The sequence below is a fragment of the Scyliorhinus torazame genome, chromosome 10 (assembly GCF_047496885.1).
Source record: "Scyliorhinus torazame isolate Kashiwa2021f chromosome 10, sScyTor2.1, whole genome shotgun sequence".
Classification (NCBI taxonomy): Eukaryota; Metazoa; Chordata; class Chondrichthyes; order Carcharhiniformes; family Scyliorhinidae; genus Scyliorhinus; species Scyliorhinus torazame.
Genome location: NC_092716.1, coordinates 245,817,523 through 245,837,030, shown reverse-complemented (window position 1 = coordinate 245,837,030; position 19,508 = coordinate 245,817,523). Strand labels below are relative to the sequence as shown.

The following is a 19,508-nucleotide window of genomic DNA, read 5'->3' as shown; positions in this document are numbered from 1 at the left end:
CCCCCTCCCCAACAGAGCAGAGAATCCCCCAACAGAGCAGAGAATCCCCCTCCCCAACAGAGCAGAGAATCCCCCTCCCCCAACAGAGCAGAGAATCCCCCTCCCCAACAGAGCAGAGAATCCCCCTCCCCCAACAGAGCAGAGAATCCCCCTCCCCCAACAGAGCAGAGAATCCCCCTCCCCCAACAGAGCAGAGAATCCCCCTCCCCCAACAGAGCAGAGAATCCCCCTCCCCCAACAGAGCAGAGAATCCCCCTCCCCCAACAGAGCAGAGAATCCCCCTCCCCAACAGAGCAGAGAATCCCCCTCCCCCAACAGAGCAGAGAATCCCCCTCCCCAACAGAGCAGAGAATCCCTCCCTCCCCCAGCAGAGCAGAGAATCCCTCCCCCAGCAGAGCAGAGAATTCCCCCCTCTCCCAACAGAGCAGAGGATCCCCCAACAGAGCAGAGAATCCCCCTCCCCAACAGAGCAGAGAATCCCCCTCCCCCAACAGAGCAGAGAATCCCCCTCCCCAACAGAGCAGAGAATCCCCCTCCCCCAACAGAGCAGAGAATCCCCCTCCCCCAACAGAGCAGAGAATCCCCCTCCCCCAACAGAGCAGAGAATCCCCCTCCCCCAACAGAGCAGAGAATCCCCCTCCCCCAACAGAGCAGAGAATCCCCCTCCCCCAACAGAGCAGAGAATCCCCCTCCCCCAACAGAGCAGAGAATCCCCCTCCCCCAACAGAGCAGAGAATCCCCCTCCCCCAACAGAGCAGAGAATCCCCCTCCCCCAACAGAGCAGAGAATCCCCCTCCCCCAACAGAGCAGAGAATCCCCCTCCCCAACAGAGCAGAGAATCCCTCCCTCCCCCAGCAGAGCAGAGAATCCCTCCCCCAGCAGAGCAGAGAATTCCCCCCTCTCCCAACAGAGCAGAGTATTCCCCCTCCCCCTCCATAGCAGACAGATGTTTTGGAAAAACACATTCCAGGCAGCCAGATGTCTGGATTAATTTTTTTAAATTTCCTTTCACACTTGAATGGATCTCATGTAGCCTGTATGAAACTAACCACAATGTTTATAAACATCTAGCTAGGATTGGCAGATCACGACCACATCAAAAGCAGTTAAGTGCTATCTGCTGAGATAAAGAAGAATTATTTTGGCAGTGGAATTTAAGAAAATTATTTTTGGTGCGTTTTTATAACTAATTATTGGAAGTGACTCCGGTCCAAGGGTAGGGGTAGTATCACGGCACTGAAGTCCCAGGTTTGATCCCGGCTCTGGGTCATTGGCCATGTGGAGTTTGCACATTCTACCCGTGTTTGTGTGGAATTCGGCCCTACAACCCAAAGATGTGCAGGCTAGGTGGATTGGCCTCACTAAATTGCCCCTTAATTGGAAAAAAAAATTGGGTACTCTAAATTTATTTTTTTTAAAGTGTAGAGGTAGTAGGGAGAACTTGCCATAATTGTCACTGACTTGTAAAAGTAATAACCTGCTGTTAGATTTAATGAGGTCAGTGTAAAAACCAGTTACTCTTCTTGTAATAATACACACATAATCTTTTTCCCTTGTTTTTTTTTTTTGCAGTGACCTAAGTAAAAACCAGATCTCTGCAATTCACAAGAACGCATTTATTTCTTTGACTGAATTGACTAACTTGTAAGTTACTCAGGTCATTTTGAGCATTTCATTCAGATTGATTTTTGCATTATGATCATTGGGTTAAATGTTGAATTTTATGCTAAATGATGATAAATGTTAGTTATACTTTTAATTTTATTCCCAACACAAGTTTGATCATCTCTAATTAATGTTTTTTTTCATAATTGGCACCTAATATGCAAAGCAACAAACAAACTGCAATTTTAGCATTTTAATAAATTTATTAAGCTCGAACTTAATTATTTGGGAGTTTTTCTAGGGTGGCGCATTATACCAGGTTTATCAGCTAGAATGTTTTGTTCTCGTTTCAGAGACTTGAGTTCAAATCAGTTGAGCAATTTCCCAACAGCTGGGCTAAAAGGTCTAAATCAGCTTAAACTTTCTGGGAATGCTGGCCTTGAGGAACTGCTGATAGCAGAGGACCTCCCAAAGCTCAGGTTTGCTATTTGTGTTCTCTGGTCACTTCTTAAGTTTATTTTAATGACATTTCAGTGTCGTAAAACTTGCTTAATTATGATGCAGAGGAAATATGCTAAGAACGCAATGCATGTTGTGTTTCTAAAATTTCTTCATCTGTGTTGTATCAAAGAGCCCCAGCAAAACTAGTCAATTGGAATCAGGGGGAATCCCTCTGCTGGTTGGAGTCTTACCTAGCACAAAGGGTAGTGGTTGGAGAACAATCATCTCGTTTCCAGGAGATTGCTGCAGGAGTTCCTCAGGGTAGTGTCCTAGGACCAATCATCTTCAGCTGCTTCATCAATGGCCTTCTTTCCAACAGAAGGTCAGAAGTGGGGATGTTCGCTGAAGACTGCACAATCTTCAGCGTCATTCACAACTCAGATACTGAAGCAGTCCATGTCCAAAGGTAGCAAGACTCGATTAATATCCAGGCTTGAGCTGACAAGGGGCAACTAACATTCACACCACAAAAGTGCCAGGAAATGACCATATCCAAAAGAAGCAAATCAACTATCACCCCTTGATATTCAATGGCATTGCAATCGCTGAATCCTGCACTATCAGCACTCCGTGGTGGGGTGGGTAGCATTGACCAGAAATGAGTGGACTAGCCATATAAATACTGTGCTTACAAGATTAGGTCAGAGGCTAGGAACCCCATGGCGAGTAGCTGAATTCTTGACTCCCCAAAACCAGTGCAACATCTACAAGGCACATGTCGGGCGTGTAATGGAATACTCTCCCCTTGCCTGGATGAGTGCAGCTCCAACAATACTCAGGTATGAGTAGGTGCAGTTTTGATTCATGAGTCGGTGCAGATTCGATTCTACAGAATAATATCAGGGCTTAAATTGTGAGGATAAGGTGCATAGAAATGGCTTGTATTTTCTCGACTTTAGAAAATTAAGGGTGATTGAAGCTTATGCTTTATACTGGCATGAACTGGACCGGCTGAATGGCCTGTTTCTGTGCCTTGAATCCCATGTAATTATTTTTTTCTTTTTTTTTAAATATAAATTTAGAGTACCTAATTTTTCTTTTCAAATTAAGGGGGAATTTAATGTGGCTAATCCACCTACCCTGTACATCTTTTTGGGTTGTGGAAGTGAGACCCCAAAACACCGAGAGAATGTGCAAACTCCACACGAACAGTGACCCGGGGCCAGAATCAAACCCGGTTCCTCAGTGCCGTGAGGCAGCAGTGCTAACCACCCTATATCCCATATAATTAAAGATCTGGGGGAAGTCCAGACCAACCAGAGACGGACCATTAAAATTACAGCTGAGGTGTTCACGGGTGAGGTCGGGAAGCACTTCTTTTTTAAAAAAATAAATTTAGTGTGCGCCGCGGGATCCGTGCATGCGCATTTGCGCTGGTGCCAACGAGGACATGCGCAGTGGCCTCCTTCAAGGGGCTGGTTTAGAACAGGGCTAAATATCTGGCTTTTAAAGCAGACCAAGGCAGTCCAGCAGCACGGTTCAATTCCCGTACCAGCTTCCCCGGACAGGTGCCGGAATATGGCGACTAGGGGCTTTTCACAGTAACTTCATTTGAAGCCTACTTGTGACAATAAGTGATTTTCATTTTCATTTCATTTTTCATTTCAACGCGCCAGCCCCGACGCAACATGGCGCAGGTCTACAGGGGCTGGCGAGTAGGAAAGGAGGCCCCCAGCCATAGAGGCTGGCCCACCGATTGGTGGGCCCCGGTCGTGGGCCAGGCCACACTGGAGGCCCCCCCCTATCGGGGTTGCACCCCCCCCTCCCCAAAGGCCGCCACCCGACCCTTACAAGCCACCGGCCCAGAGCAGGTTAGAACGGCGCCGGCTGGACCGGCTCTTTCCTTACGGCCCATTCGGGCCGGAGAATCGGCGGGCCGGCCACGTAGAATGACCCACAACCGGCACAGCAACAATGAAATGAAATGAAAATCACTTATTGTCACAAGTAGGCTTCAAATGAAGTTACTGTGAAAAGTCCCTAGTCGCCACATTCCGGCGCCTGTTCGGGGAGGCTGTTACGGGAAACCTCCGCTCTGCGGAGAATCGCGTGCTTGCACCGGGGCGGCGTGGCCCGTTCGCGGGGATTCTCCGGCCCGGCCCAGGGCTGGGAGAATCCCGCCCCTTGTACTTGCATAGCAGGGCCAAATGTTTTCTAATCCATGGTTATTTGTTAACTTGTGCTGCCTGTATAAACCATCTAGACAGTCACCAAGTGGCATTGGCAAGTGCCCCTGAATTGGTTACTTGCTAATCTTGTGGGCACTGTTGTTTTTGTTACAGATTTCCCTTTGTCCACCATTTCTGCATAGCTTCTGTACTATACCATGCGTGAAGTACAAAATATGCAATAGTTCAGTTAACATTTATTGTCTATGCCTGAGTTAACTTGAATCTTTCATGTGCTTTATTGCAAAGGTCTTTTTTTAATGTTTGAATATCAAACTGCATGTCTAAATGTAGCTTGCAATGCAAAATTGAATAGCTAATTGCAAGATCAGAAAAACAAAATATCTTATTAGTTGTTGCTGGTAGATTAATGCCTTTGTACCAGTGCGCATTTGTCTTGCATTGTACTACTGTCGCAGCGAAAATCACATGAATGACAATCTACTTCGTGTTTCTTTAAAAAAGAACATAATTCAATGACTAAGTATCAGTGACCCATAGCATTCTTCCCTGCCTGATCAGTCTTACCTATAATTCTTGCTTATAATTCTTCAAGAATGTCATAGCAACCCAACTTGCTTAATCACAAGTATTACCTAATCATTTAGAAGATTAAGAAATGCTGTGCCTGAAGTTTAGAGAAGTAAATGATTCTTTGGCATTGCATACTCGCCAGATTTTGTATCCAATATTAAAGAATAAAATATGCAAATGTTTTGCATTGAAACCAGCTTTTACTGCTGTATTCTTTACAGGACATTGATGGTTCCATATGCCTATCAGTGCTGTGCATTTAGTAACTCTGAATCTTATCAAGTTGTAAATACTGAAGGCATCAAAAATCAGGAAGCAAGCATTCCTCCATCAGAAAAGAAGACTGGTAAGCTCAATTCACAAGTTGTCGAACATTTACACAGCCTGCGTTTAGATGGTAAATGACCAATTTCAGATGGTCCACAATGACAAAACCATATGAATACAAAAGAACTGACATGCTCCATTGCAAAAGCACTGCTAAGTAGCCAAACAGAAAATGTCGACTAGTTATGGAGATGAAGCAGGGTCCTCAACCTTTGTTAAGTGGATTGTTGAGGGTATTAAAAAAATGGCCACAACTTACTTGATAGACCGATTTAGGTAGACTTTTAAACCTATGGTTGCTCTATTTCCTCCAAGCTTCCAGTGTTTTGTGTATTTTTTTTAAATTACTCAAATTGTCCAGTGCTGTCATCGTCATAGAATCCTTACAGTACAGAAGGAGGCCATTCAGCCCATCAAGTCTGCACTGACCCTCTGAAGAGCACCCTACCTAGACCCACTCCACTGCCCTATCCCCGGTAACCCTACCTAACCTGCACATCTTTGGACACCAAGGGGAACTTTTAGCTTGGCCAATCCACCTAACCTGCACAGTTTTGGACTTTGGGAGGAAACCGAAGCACCCGGAGGAAACCCACGCAGACACGGGGAGAATGTGAGTCACCCGAGAGCTTAATTGAACCCGAGTCCCTGGCGCTGAGGGAGCAATGCTAACCACTGTGCCACCATGCCACGCCACTGAAAGGATGGACAGCCAAAGGTTTGGGTGTCTGTCCTAATACCACCAATGTTGTGCTAAGGGTGGGGATTGTCAATTCTATACCTTTCCCCTTTTAAGATTGCTGGAAACTGTTCAATCTTCTGACCTAGCTAATATTTATTTATTATGTTGTGTGTTTTTGTTCCTTCTTACTCAATTATTTTTTTTTCCAATTAAGGGCAATTTAGCATGGAAATTCCACCTCACCTGCACATCTTTGGGTTGCGGTGGTGAAATCCACGCATACATGGGGAGAATGTGCAAACTCCACACGGACAGTGATCCAGGGTCGGGATTCGAACCCGGGTCCTCAGTATGTTGTGTGGTTGAGTCACATTTACTCCACCATTAATATTAGGATTTCAGATTATATTTTGTGATGCAATTTGAGTGAATGGAGACATGGCACATAGCAAGTGTATCATGCTTGGGATAAGTAGGTAACTTTGGATCTATGATTCCCAAAGCTTTTTACCACAGAGTGCTTTATGCTCCCAGTCTGAGTCTGTTGTAGACAGTTGATAGAAATTGATTGCCATGATCAGTCAATTACTCTATTATATTATTGTATCATACCAAAATAGTAGTCAAAATCAGGCCGACAGATTTGTAATTTGGTGATTTCCACATAACCCTTTTTAAAAAAAATAAAAAAATAACCATATTTGATTTATTTTCCCCAATGCTTTGTGACTTAACTTTGCGTGTTTCTTGAAAATATTAGTCATGAATTTGAAATGTTTTCAACCAATTCTATCAGAGCCCTGGATGAAAGTTATCAAAGCCCAGTGTTTATAAACCTTGAGCTTCGGTAACCTCTGCTATAAGAATACTAAAACATAAGAACTAGGAGTAGGCCATAAATGCTCGAGCCTGCTCCATCATTCAGTCTGAATATAATAATAATCGCTTATTGTCACAAGTAGGCTTCAATGAAGTTACTGTGAAAAGCCCCTAGTCGCCACATTCAGGTGCCTGTTCGGGTAGGCTGGTACGGGAATTGAACCCGCGCTGCTGGCCTTGTTCTGCATTACAAGCTAACTGTTTAGCCCACGGTGCTAAACCAGCCCCTAGAATATAGCTGATCCTCAGCCTCTACTCCACTTCCCCACCTGCTCCTCGCTTCCCTTGATTCCCTGAGTGACCAAAAATCTTGTCCATCACAGATTTAAATGTACTCCGTAATGGAGCATCTCCGACCCCCTCGGGTAGAGAATTTCAAAGGCTCCCAAGCTTTTCTGAATGAAGAAATTTCTCCTCATCTCATATCTAAATGATCACTCCCTTATCCTGAGATTGGCCCCGCATGCTGTAGTCTCTGCTGACTGTGCACCTTCAGAACCTTGTATGTTTCAGTGTGATAACCTCTCCAGAGAGTCTTAGGCCCAAATTACTTAGTCTCTTAACGAGGAACAACTCTCCCTCTCTCATCCCAGAAACCTATCTATTGAATCTTTGCTTTACTGTCTTCAAGAAAAGTATATATTTTCTTGTATATGTATACCAAAACTGTGTCCACTACTCCAGCTGTTGTCTTGCCAAAGTCCTGTACAATTGTAGCAAGACTTTATTTGTGTACTCAAATCCCCTTATATAGACCCTTGCAAATGTAAAAGCTCCCACTTAGCACATACTATTAATTGTTTAATCTATTGTTTTAGAATTGACTGCTGTTACAAATCAGTGGATTTGTGCTTCAGCAGCTTCCCTTAACACAGCTGCCATCTCCTTATTTGATCTCTTAGTAGCCCCTCCCCATCTCTCTTAAGCCTTGCTTAATTATATTTTGTTCACTTTCTCTTTGCATCTTGGATTTTCTGTGTTTCCCAGCATGTCTTTATGTATGTCTCTATCCTATTCTATTCTTAAACCTTTTAGAATTTAGTATTCTTCCTCCCTCTGTTTCTCCAATAACTGTTGACTTTGAATAATTTCAAGGTTAAGTTGCCGTGTTATTTTAAAACAATCATTTTCTATTTTCTCCATCTTTTATCTTGATATTTTTGCCTATTTTAATACTGTCATTAATTCCCCCAGTCAACTTTTCCTAAACGTTTGTTTAATATGCTTCCTTTTATGCTCTTCCCTCATTGGTTGGGACTGGATTTGTTTATTGTCACATGTACCGAGGTACAGTGAAAAGTATGTTTCTGCGAGCAGCTCAACAGATCATTTGGTACATGAAAAGAAAATACATAATAGGGCAACACAAGGTGCACAATCGCTGTGAAAGAAAGAATGTTATGATCACTAGGCCCCAGTTGTTCCTTTGTTTACCCCCTCATCATTGGTTACTATCAAATCTACACCGAACAGGCTATCCCCATTGTACAGCTAAGTCAGTGTTGGTGACTCATGATATCAACTGAGAAACGAACAACTCCTCTGCTTTATGGCCTCCCATCGCAGTACAACTACTTCCTTTGAGTTGTTTACTCATTTCACTGACTTTTTCAAAAGGGATTCAGCTTTATTTCCAATGCAGTCTCATCTACTTTGAGTCACTTCAAATGATCTGATTTTTACTGAATAAATTAAATTTTTGTACCACAAAAAAATTATTAGGAGTAAACCGTGTCCTTTTTCTCAGTTTTGCAGAATGCCTCCCTTTTTTTAAAAAATATATTTTATTGAAATTTTTTTTCCCAAACAACAATTTTCCCTCTTACAAAACAAACACAACAGTAACAATACAGAAATTTTTAACAATACCCAAGTAACAAAACCCCATTATCTATTGACCTAAACTAAACCCCCCCCCCCCCCCTCCCCCTGGGTTGCTGCTGCTGGTCATCTGTCTTCCTCTAACGTTCCCCTAGGTAGTCGAGAAATGGCTGCCACCGCCTGGTGAACCCTTGAGCCGATCCTCTCAGGGCAAACTTTATCTGCTCCAGTTTAATGAACCCCGCCATATCATTTACCCAGGCCTCCAGTCCGGGGGGGTTTCGCCTCCTTCCACATGAGTAGGATCCTGCGCCGGGCTACTAGGGACGCAAAGGCCACAACGTCGGCCTCTTTCGCCTCCTGCACTCCCGGCTCTTCCGCAACTCCAAATAGAGCTAACCCCCAGCCTGGTTTGACCCGGGCCTTCACCACCTGCAAAATCACTCCCGTCACTCCCTTCCAATACCCTTCCAGTGCCGGGCACGCCCAAAACATATGTGCGTGGTTTGCCGGGCTCCCGCCACACCTCCCACATTTGTCCTCCACTCCAAAGAACCTGCTCAATCTTGTTCCCGTTATGTGTGCTCTATGTAGCACCTTAAATTGAATCAGGCTAAGCCTGGCGTATGAGGAAGAGGAATTTACCCTGCTTAGGGCATCAGCCCACATACCCTCCTCTATCTCCTCCCCTAATTCTTCTTCCCACTTTCCTTTTAGTTCGCCCACTGACTCCTCTCCCTCTTCCCTCATCTCTCGATAAATCTCTGACACCTTGCCCTCTCTGACCCACACCCCTGAAAGCACCCTGTCCTGTATCCCCTGTGTTGGGAGCAACGGAAATTCCCTCACCTGTTGTCTAGTAAACGCCCTCACCTGCATATATCTCAAGAAATTTCCCCGGGGCAACTTATACTTTTCCTCCAATGCTCCCAAGCTCGCAAAAGTCCCATCTATAAATAAATCTCCCACCCTCCTAATTCCCAACTGGTACCAGCTCTGAAATCCTCCATCCATTCTACCTGGGGCGAACCTATGGTTGTTCCTGATTGGGGACCCCACCAGGGCTCCCCGCACCCCTCTCTGTCGCCTCCACTGTCCCCAGATATTCAATGTTGCCGCCACCACCGGGTTCGTGGTAAACTTTTTAGGTGAGAACGGTAGCGGCGCCGTCACCAGCGCGTCCCTTTACAGGACTTTCTCTCCAGTCTTTTCCACGCCACTCCCTCACCCTCCATCATCCATTTACGTATCATTGCCACATTGGCGGCCCAATAGTAATCGCCCAAGTTCGGTAGTGCCAATCCTCCTCTGTCCCTACTACGCTGAAGGAACCCCCTCCTTACTCTCGGAACTTTCCCTGCCCACACGAAGCTCGTGATGCTCCTGTCTATTTTATTTAAAAAGGTCTTGGTGATTAGTATAGGGAGACATTGAAATACAAATAAGAACCTCTGGAGGACCATCATCTTAATTGCTTGCACCCTGCCCGCCAGCGATAGAGGCTGCATGTCCCACCTCTTGAAGTCCTCCTCCATTTGTTCTACCAGCCGTGTCAGATTAAGTCTGTGCAAGGTTCCCCAGCTCCTAGCGATCTGAATCCCCAGGTATCGGAAGTTTATTTCCACTTTCCTTAGAGGCAAGCCTTCTATCTCTCTACTCTGGTCCCCTGGATGTATCACGAATAATTCACTCTTCCCCATGTTTAGCCTATACCCCGAGAAATCCCCCAACCCCCTCAAAATTCGCATAACCTCTATCATCCCCCCCACTGGGTCCGACACGTATAACAATAGGTCATCCGCGTATAACGAGACTCAGTGTTCTTCTCCCCCTCTAATCACCCCTCTCCATTTCCTGGAGTCTCTCAACGCCATGGCCAGAGGTTCAATTGCCAACGCGAACAACAATGGAGACAGCGGGCATCCCTGTCTTGTTCCCCTATATAGTCGGAAATACTCCGATCTATGTCGACCTGTAACTACGCTTGCCGTTGGAGCCCCATAAAGAAGTCCAACCCAGCTAATAAACCCGTTCCCAAACCTCCTTAACACTTCCCATAAATACTCCCACTCCACCCTATCAAATGCCTTCTCTGCGTCCATTGCCGCCACTATCTCTGCCTCCCCCTCCACTGGGGGCATCATTATCACCCCTAATAGTCGTCGCACGTTAACATTCAGTTGTCTCCCTTTTACGAACCCTGTCTGGTCTTCGTGCACCACCCCCGGGACACAGTCCTCTATCCTCGATGCCAGTACCTTTGCCAGCAATTTGGCGTCCACGTTCAATAGTGAAATAGGTCTATAGGACCCGCACTGCAACGGATCTTTGTCCCTCTTCAAAATTAGCGATATCATCGCCTCCGACATCGTCGGGGGTAGAGTCCCCCCTTCCCTGGCCTCATTGAACGTCCTCGCCATCAACGGGGCCAACAAGTCCACATATTTTCTGTAATATTCCACCGGGAACCCGTCTGGCCCCGGGGCCTTCCCTGCTTGCATGCTTCCCAGTCCCTTAATAACCTCGTCCACCTCAATCGGTGCCCCCAGGCCTACCACCTCCTGCTCCTCCACTTTCGGGAACCTCAATTGGCCCAGGAACTGCCGCATCCCCTCCTCTCCCTCTGGGGGTTGAGACCTATACAGTTCCTCATAGAAGGTCTTGAACACCTCATTTATCTTTCCTGCCCTTCGCACCGTGTCTCCCCTTTTGTCTCTAATTCCTCCTATCTCCCTCGCTGCTGCCCTCTTTCGCAATTGATGAACCAACAGGCGACTAGCCTTTTCCCCATATTCATACCTCCTCCCCTCTGCCTTCCTCCACAGTACCTCCGCCTTTCTGGTGGTCAGAAGGTCAAACTCCGTCTGGAGTCGTCTCCTCTCCCTGTACAATTCCTCCTCCGGGGTCTCTGCAAATTCCCTGTCCACCCTTAAAATCTCCCCCAGTAATCTTTCCCTTTCCTTGGCCTCTGTTTTCCTTTTGTGGGCCCCAATAGAGATCAGCTCTCCTCTGACCACCGCTTTTCGTGCTTCCCAAACCACTCCCACAGGGACCTCGCCGTCGTCATTGACCTCCAGGTATCTCTCAATACACCCCCGCACTCTTGCACACACTCCCTCATCCGCCATCAGTCCCACATCTAATCGCCAGAGTGATTTCAGCTCCCTGTCTTCTCCTAATTCCAGGTCCACCCAATGTGGGGCATGATCCGAAACCGCTATGGCTGAGTACTCAGCTTCTTCCACCCTAGAGATCAACGACCTTCCCAAAACAAAAAAATCTATCCGGGAGTACACTTTATGGACATGGGAGAAGAAGGAAAACTCCCTAGCCCTAGGTCTAAGAAATCGCCATGGATCCACTCCCCCCATTTGGTCCATAAACCCCTTAAGTACCTTGGCTGCTGCCGGCCTTCTTCAGGTCCTTGAGCTTGATCTATCTAGCCCCGGGTCCAGCACCGTATTAAAGTCCCCTCCTAAAATCAAGTTTCCTACCTCCAGGTCCGGTATACGCCCCAGCATCCGTCTCATAAATCCCGCATCGTTCCAATTTGGGGCATACACATTAACCAACACCACCTCCATTCCCTCCAGCCTACCACTCACCATTACATATCTACCTCCGCTATCTGCTACGATGTTCTTTGCTTCAAATGCTACCCGTTTCCCCACCAAAATGGCCACCCCTCTGTTCTTTGCGTCCAGTCCTGAGTGGAACACCTGTCCCACCCATCCTTTCCTTTGCCTAACTTGGTCCGCCACCTTTAGGTGCGTCTCTTGGAGCATAACCACGTCTGCCCTTCGTCCTTTCAAATTCGCGAGCACTCGGGCCCTTTTTATCGGTCTGTTCAGGCCTCTCACGTTCCACGTGATCAGCCTCACTAGGGGACTACCTGCCCCCCTCCCGTGTCGACTAGCCATTACCTTTTCTCGGCCAGTCCCATATCCCGCCTCCGCGCTCCCGCTCGCTCCCCCAGCGTCGCACACCATCCCCGCCCACCCACTCTTTAGCCATTTCCTTTTGGATTTCCGCAGCAGCAACCCAGTTGTCTACCACCCCCCCCCCCCCCCCAGCTAGATCCCTATCTAGCATGATTGCTCCCCCCATATCACTTCCGTAAGTCAGCTGACTTCTACTGACCCCGGCTACTCCTGCTCACTCCTCGACCCCCCCCGTGTGGGGGAACTCCCATCCGCCTTGCGCCTGTCTTCCCGCCTTATTCTTTCTGGCGCGGGAACATCACTTTACCTGACCCGCCTCTTATGGCGCAGCTCCCTTTCCCCTCCCCCTCCCCTTCCCCATTCTCCGACTATGTCCCGTCTTTCCCCCCCTCACCGGCGCCCACATTTCCCCAATGTCTCCCCCCCTTCCCAGTTTGCTTCTCAATTAACTTCAACCATAACATTAACAAAATCAATAACAATAACATTTCCTGCAGCATCAGTCCCTCAGTTCCGATCCAATTTCTCTTCTTTGATGAAGGACCATGCTTCCTCCGCCGTCTCGAAATAATGGTGTCTCTCCTGATACGTGACCCATAGTCTTGCCGGCTGCAGCATCCCAAACTTCACCTTCCTTTTATGCAACACCTCTTTGGCTCGGTTGAAGCTCGCCCTCCTTCTCGCCACCTCCGCACTCCAATCCTGGTATATCCGTACCACAGCATTCTCCCATCTGCTACTCCGCACCTTTTTAGCCCATCTCAGGACCTCTTCTCTGTCCTTAAGGCGGTAAAATCGCAAGATTATCGCCCTCGGTGGTTCTCCCGCTTTTGGTCTTCTCGACGGAATCCGATTTGCCCACTCCACCTCCATGGGGCCCGTAGGGGCCTCAGCACCCATCAGTGAGCTCAGCATCGTACTTGCGTACGCTCCACAGTCCACTCCTTCCACACCCTCAGGGAGACCCAGTATCCGAAGGTTCTTCCTTCGCGCTCCGTTTTCTAGGGCCTCGATCCTTTCAGTACACTTTTTATGAAGTGCCTCGTGCGTCTGAGTCTTAACCGCCAGGCCCAGGATCTCGTCCAGATTATCTGTCACCTTCTGCTCCACCACGCGGAGCTCTGTCTCCTGGGTCTTTAATGTCTCCTTGAGCCCCTCAATTGCCTGTAGCATCGGGGTCAGCACCTCCCTCTTCAGCAGCTCCACGCACTGTCTCACGATTTCATCCTGCTCAGGCCCCCATGTCGCCTGCGCTTTCTCCGCCGCCATCTTGTACTTCTCTCCCTATGACCTTTTGGTCGACGATTCCTCGGGCTGCAGCCGCCGCCGCCGGTTTTTTCCTCCTTCGTTTGGGGGGGACTCCCTTCTCACACACCCCACACCGGGTTGGGTCTTCAAAAAATTCCCCGTTGGGGCTCTTAGAAGAGCCCGAAGGTCCGTCGGAGCTGGAGCCGCCGAAACGTGCGGCTAGCTCGGCATCACCGCAACCGGAAGTCGCAGAATGCCTCCCTGATGAGCCATTTTTCGCCAATTAATTTATATTCTGCTTTGTTCTTTGTAAAGTGTACCATCCTGTTGGTCTGTCTTCATCTTCCTTCTCAATCCAAGTTTCACTTACTGCTGTGATGTTTTACTTGTTTCCTACTAATAATAATGATCTTTATTATTGTCACAAGTAGGCTTACATTAACAATGCAATGAAGTTACTGTGAAATCCCCTAGTCGTCACACTCCAGTGCCTGTTCGGGTATACTGAGGGGGAATTCAGAATGTCCAATTCACCCAACAAGCTTGTCTTTCGGAACTTGTGGGAGGAAACCGGAGCAGCACCCGGAGGAAACCCATGCAGCCACGGGGAGAACGTGTAGACTCTGCACAGTCAGTGACCCAGGCCGGGAATCGAACCTGGGACCGTGAAGCAACAGTGCTAACCACTGTGCTATCATGCCGCCCGATTAACCTTCCAGCTCATCTATCTCTTATACTCTCTCTCTCTCTCTTCATATAAATGCAACCGGGTCACCCTCCACAAATTTTAGACTACTGTACTTAACCTTCTTTGGCTTCTGTATTCACCCTGATTCTTGTGCAATGTTAGTGTAAAACCTTCCTCAACATCCCATTTATCTTATTTGTCAGTTCAGACCAAGTGAAAGTTTTCTGATCTAGATAGCTTTCCATTTTGGCAGCATTAGTTCCCCAAAGTTGTACAGCGAATGTTCTTGCACCATGTCTCAAGCCACATGTTAGACTGCTTCTCCAGAACTGGTTCAGTGCATAATACAGGATGGGGGAGGAAGGCTGTTTTTCTTAAGCCTTTAACCTAACTTCCAAATCCTCTTGCCGACATCATTAGTTTTCACATGAATCAAAATGTCTAGCCACTTTCCCTCCATTACAGAATCCTTTCCAGCTGCTGCGAAGTTCTGCCCTGTTTGACCCTGGAATTCTTGAGCTGCTCTAATTGTAGGCATGAGTGGCACAAGTCCGAATGAATTGCAAGTTTCAGAAAACAATATCATGCTAGCATGTTCAATTCTGCAAAATAAGTGGCTTGTGATGACCTTTTTCAGTGTTTGTGGCACAGTATTAAAGTGATGAGTCATCAAACATTCTGTGGTCTTTTCTTTAGGCCAAAGTGTCGATGATGAGATTAAAAATGACGAAGCAAAGATTCAGCCCACAGTGCACTGTACTCCATCTTCAGGTACTACTCACAAAATTCCATGTTTAAGTTACTTTGCATGTGTTGGTAGATGAATATTTGCAAAGAAGTTGCTTAATGCTGGTTTGCTCGTTCTGATTTCTCTCTTTCTGAAGCTGATTTGTTCCTTAGGTGCGCTCAAACTGAAATAGTTGAAGGTCTGGTGTGCCATAAGGAGCATTTTTAAACCAACTAGTTGGAAATGGAGTCTCAATAAAGCTATATTGAGAAGCAGATACTGAAAGGAACCCAACAGGGCTGGTTTAGCACACTGGGCTAAATCGCTGCCGTGTAATGAAGAATAAGGCAGCAGCGCGGGTTCAATTCCTGTACCAGCATCTCTGAACAGGCGCCGGAATGTGGCGACTAGCGGCTTTTCACAGTAACTTCATTGTGACAACCTACTTGTGAGAAGTTATTATTATTATTATAACACTGTTTCATTAATTCCCTCATGTCTCCATAGAGCAGCAGGCTTAATTACCTTAGTACAGCAGAGAGAGTTTTAGAACATAGAACATTTATTCTGTTTTATAGCACAACACAATTGTTGTCACATGCAAGTGATCCATTTATTTAATTTGGTCAAATGTGAGGGAGTCTGGAGCCACTGAAGTCAGTTATGCTTCTATTCCTGCATTTGTTCAGAGCTAACTTGGGAGCAGTAGATCTTGAGGTTTCCACCGAGTGTGGCTACAATCTAAATTGCGTAAACACTGCTGTCCTCCAGAATAGTTATCAATCAAAGTATAATCAATCTATCAGACAGCACCCATTTAGTTATCCATTTGCATGAATTAATCTCAGGACAACCAATAGTACTCCGTTTTTAATTTGCTTGCTGTGCACACGCCCTTTCATCCAACGTTGGTGCAAGAGCCATCAGCTGTGTTAACCTCACTCTCTGGACCTCCCTCTACCTCTCCATGTCTACCATCTCTAAAAGCCTTCAGAAGACCCATCTTTTGGACCAGGATTTCAGTTTCACCCTTGTATTGATCATGCATTTTGGGGCATTTTTAAAAATATAATTGCAAATTATTGTCAATAAAAGTGGTACGTTTCCCATAAAGAAAGTTTGTCGCTGCCAGTACCCAGGTGGACATCTATTTTTAAAACTTCAATAATGCATAAAGATGGATGCGGGGCAAATAAAGTAATATCAACTATTATGATGCATAATATTGTCTGCTGCAGTGCACTCATTTTAATTAACGAGCCATTAAAATCCTTTTTTTTTAAAACTAATTGAGCCGGTAAGTTCACAGAGTGTGTCTAAGCATAATAAAAGAATGCAATACAGTAGTTTAATTGAAACAATGGACAGTTCTGTAAGGCTACTGAAAGAATAATTACCTGCTGGGAGCATACATGGTTTAATAGGTTAAAAAGCATCAAAATCAACAAAAGAAACGGACTATGCAAGCGTCACCTTAGCTGCGTGATTGAGGACATTGAGGGAGCCTAGCAACCTTTTCGCCATCCATATCTTGTGGATGCGAAAACACCGAGCATTGTAATCTCTCCATAAAAACAATCTGCTGGTGCTTCAGGACAGAGCTTATTGTATCTAGAAATTTATGGAAGTTTTTTTCTTAGACAGGGAGAGAGCAGCTTTTCTGTTTGAGAAGTATATATGTCAACAAACCTACTTTAGTAAACCAATGATCCTTTAGTAATGAGTTTGATTTTTGTCTCCACTAGGTGCATTCAAACCATGCCAACATTTGCTGGGCAGCTGGATGATTCGTCTGACTGTATGGTTCATCTTCCTAGTGGCGCTGATTTTCAATATTCTTGTTGTCGTAACAACATTTGCATCGTGTGCACCGTTGTCTTCTGCAAAGCTGTTTGTGGGTCTAATTGCGGCAGCCAATCTCTTAATGGGAGTATATATTGGTACCCTGACTATTCTAGATTCAGTCTCTTGGGGAGATTTTGCTCGATTTGGTGCCTGGTGGGAGACAGGATGTGGCTGCAAAGTTGCCGGATTCCTCGCCATGATCTCTTCTGAAGCATCCATCTTCTTCCTCACCTTGGCATCATTTGAACGGGCTATGACCACACGTGACCTGATCAAAAAAGGGAAAAGCCATCGGCTGATACACTTTCAGATAGCTGCTGCCTTTGCTGTCTTGGTTGCTGCAGTGATAGCTTGCCTTCCATGGTTTCATATCGGAGAATTTTCAGCTTCTCCACTCTGTTTGCCCTTCCCCACTGGTGAATCTCCTTCCTTGGGTTATACAGTAACTCTGGTGTTGCTAAACTCAATAGCTTTCCTGCTAATGGCAGTTGTCTACACAAAGCTCTACTGCAACTTGGAAAAAGAGGATCTTGCAGAAAATTCTCAGTCAAGTATGATTAAGCATGTTGCCTGGTTAATTTTCACCAACTGCATTTTCTTCTGTCCTGTTGCTTTTTTCTCATTTGCACCTCTTATCAGTGCAATCTCCATCAGCCCTGAAATAATGAAGTCCGTAACACTAATCTTCCTTCCGCTGCCTGCTTGCCTGAACCCTGTCCTCTATGTTTTCTTCAATCCGCGATTCAAAGACGACTGGAATATGTTGAAATGGCGCCCAAAGCAAAAAGACAAATCGGTTGCAGTTACAGTGAACGCTCAAAGCAGCTGTGTGACACCAGAATTCTTCTGTGACTGTGGAATGTATACCCACCTACAGGGCAATCTCTCTGTATGTGACTGTTGTGAATCATTGTTACTGACAAAACCTTCAACGTGCAAACACTTAGTGAAGTCACATAGCTGCCCAGCCCTGGCTGCGGTGCCTTGCCAGCGGCCCAACGGCTACTGGTCAGACTCTGGGACTCAGTCTGCTCATTCAGAATATGCTGACGAGGGAGACTCCTTTGTTTCAGATAGTTCCGACCAAGTCCAGGCCTGTGGGAGGGCCTGCTTCTATCAAAGTCGGGGATTTCCTTTGGTTCACTATGCGTATAATATTCCAAGGATCAAAGACTAACTGCAGAAGACTTAAAATGCCAGCAAGGTACATGTATGAACACTTAGAAACAATCTAACTTTTCCTTGTGTGAACTTTTATTCTGGGAAGCACTTTTTCTTCAATCTGACAGTTGTCAAAAGAAAAGGGAATCACATTCAATAAGTTTTTTTTTTTTTTTTTGAGCCATCTGTTCTTACAAAAAGAGAATTACCCAAACAGACTAATTGTGTGTGTACACTATATAACTGCAGCATCTTACAACGGTGTTTGTAAACTTGTTGACGAGAAAGATTTATTTTTTAAAATAGCAACTATTTTTATGGTGCATTCTGCCTCATGATTTCGCTGTATGTTTTTGTCCTTTAAGTAGCTGTTTGCTTATATTTGCAGTTAAATGTCATTTTTCTGGAAAAAAAATCACTGCCAGATTGTATTGCTGTTTCTTCACAGCATATTCCCTGCTGAGTAACTTAACACTTGCCTACTCTGAAGAATAAACAGAAGCTCCACACACTTAGCATAAACAAATGTGAATACCAGATTATGGATTCATCACTTGTAGTTCCTCAGGAGGTTAGGAGATGCCAAAAATTACTTCCAAAACTGAAATTTCAGGAATGGGTTGTAGATACTGTGCATATGACACATTTTCAAATTTGTATTGTAAATTATTGGATTAAGATATAAAGGGGTATTATTTTATGTACTCATTTTAAGTAATGGTAACTACCTCTTGAATTAAGTTGACCACCAGTAGCTGTTTACCCGATTGTGGTCTATATACAGTACATGGTTTTAACAGTTCTTGTCTTGTAAATAACTTTGGATGTACATTATCCCCATGTTATAAAAATAAAGCAGAATCTTTGTAAATCAATATTAAAATGTAACTTTTGTAGTTTTTACTATGTGGGATGGATTATTAATATTGTAATTTTAAGCCAAAATATTCACAAGTAAAAAAAAAAAATATTAAAATTGTTCTGTCTTCAATTTTGTGTAATTTATGATCGCAAGAATAATTCTGAGATTAGCTTAAGTGTAGTTATCTGTATATAGTCAATAATACAAATTAGTTAAAAGTAAGGTACTGCTGTAACCAAAAACACACATTACCCCAAACAGAGTCAACATCTGCAATGACATCAAATTTAAGGTAATTTCCTACAAGATATTGATTGTTGACTGCTGGTGGAATTGAGGAGTTTGAACATGTCTTACAACACTGCACTTATTTTAGCTGTCACAGCAGTCAATTTTTAAATACCACTTTCTGGAGTTTCTTGTTCTGCTGATGGTAACTACCCCAGGGCGCTTTTACCAGCAGAAGCATTAAGTGATGCTGACTAAGCGTGGCATGAGTGCCGAAAGTTCTGTTGACCT

General features: G+C 45.4%; 1 protein-coding gene across 3 annotated transcripts in view; it reads left to right on the top strand.

Moving 5' to 3' along the window:
* Positions 1-19,103, top strand: part of lgr4 (leucine-rich repeat containing G protein-coupled receptor 4) — a 139,709-nt gene extending 120,606 nt beyond the window's left edge. For 2 of the 3 annotated variants that reach the window (XM_072466646.1, XM_072466645.1), the window contains 5 exons: positions 1,573-1,644; positions 1,959-2,084; positions 5,030-5,154; positions 15,091-15,165; positions 16,867-19,103. In XM_072466646.1, coding sequence (XP_072322747.1) covers positions 1,573-1,644; positions 1,959-2,084; positions 5,030-5,154; positions 15,091-15,165; positions 16,867-18,143 — 1,675 coding nt within the window. In that variant the 3' untranslated portion in view covers positions 18,144-19,103. The remainder of the gene's footprint in view (positions 1-1,572; positions 1,645-1,958; positions 2,085-5,029; positions 5,155-15,090; positions 15,166-16,866) is intronic. The other variant, XM_072466647.1, reaches the window with a different exon arrangement.
* Positions 19,104-19,508: the final 405 nt, after the last annotated feature.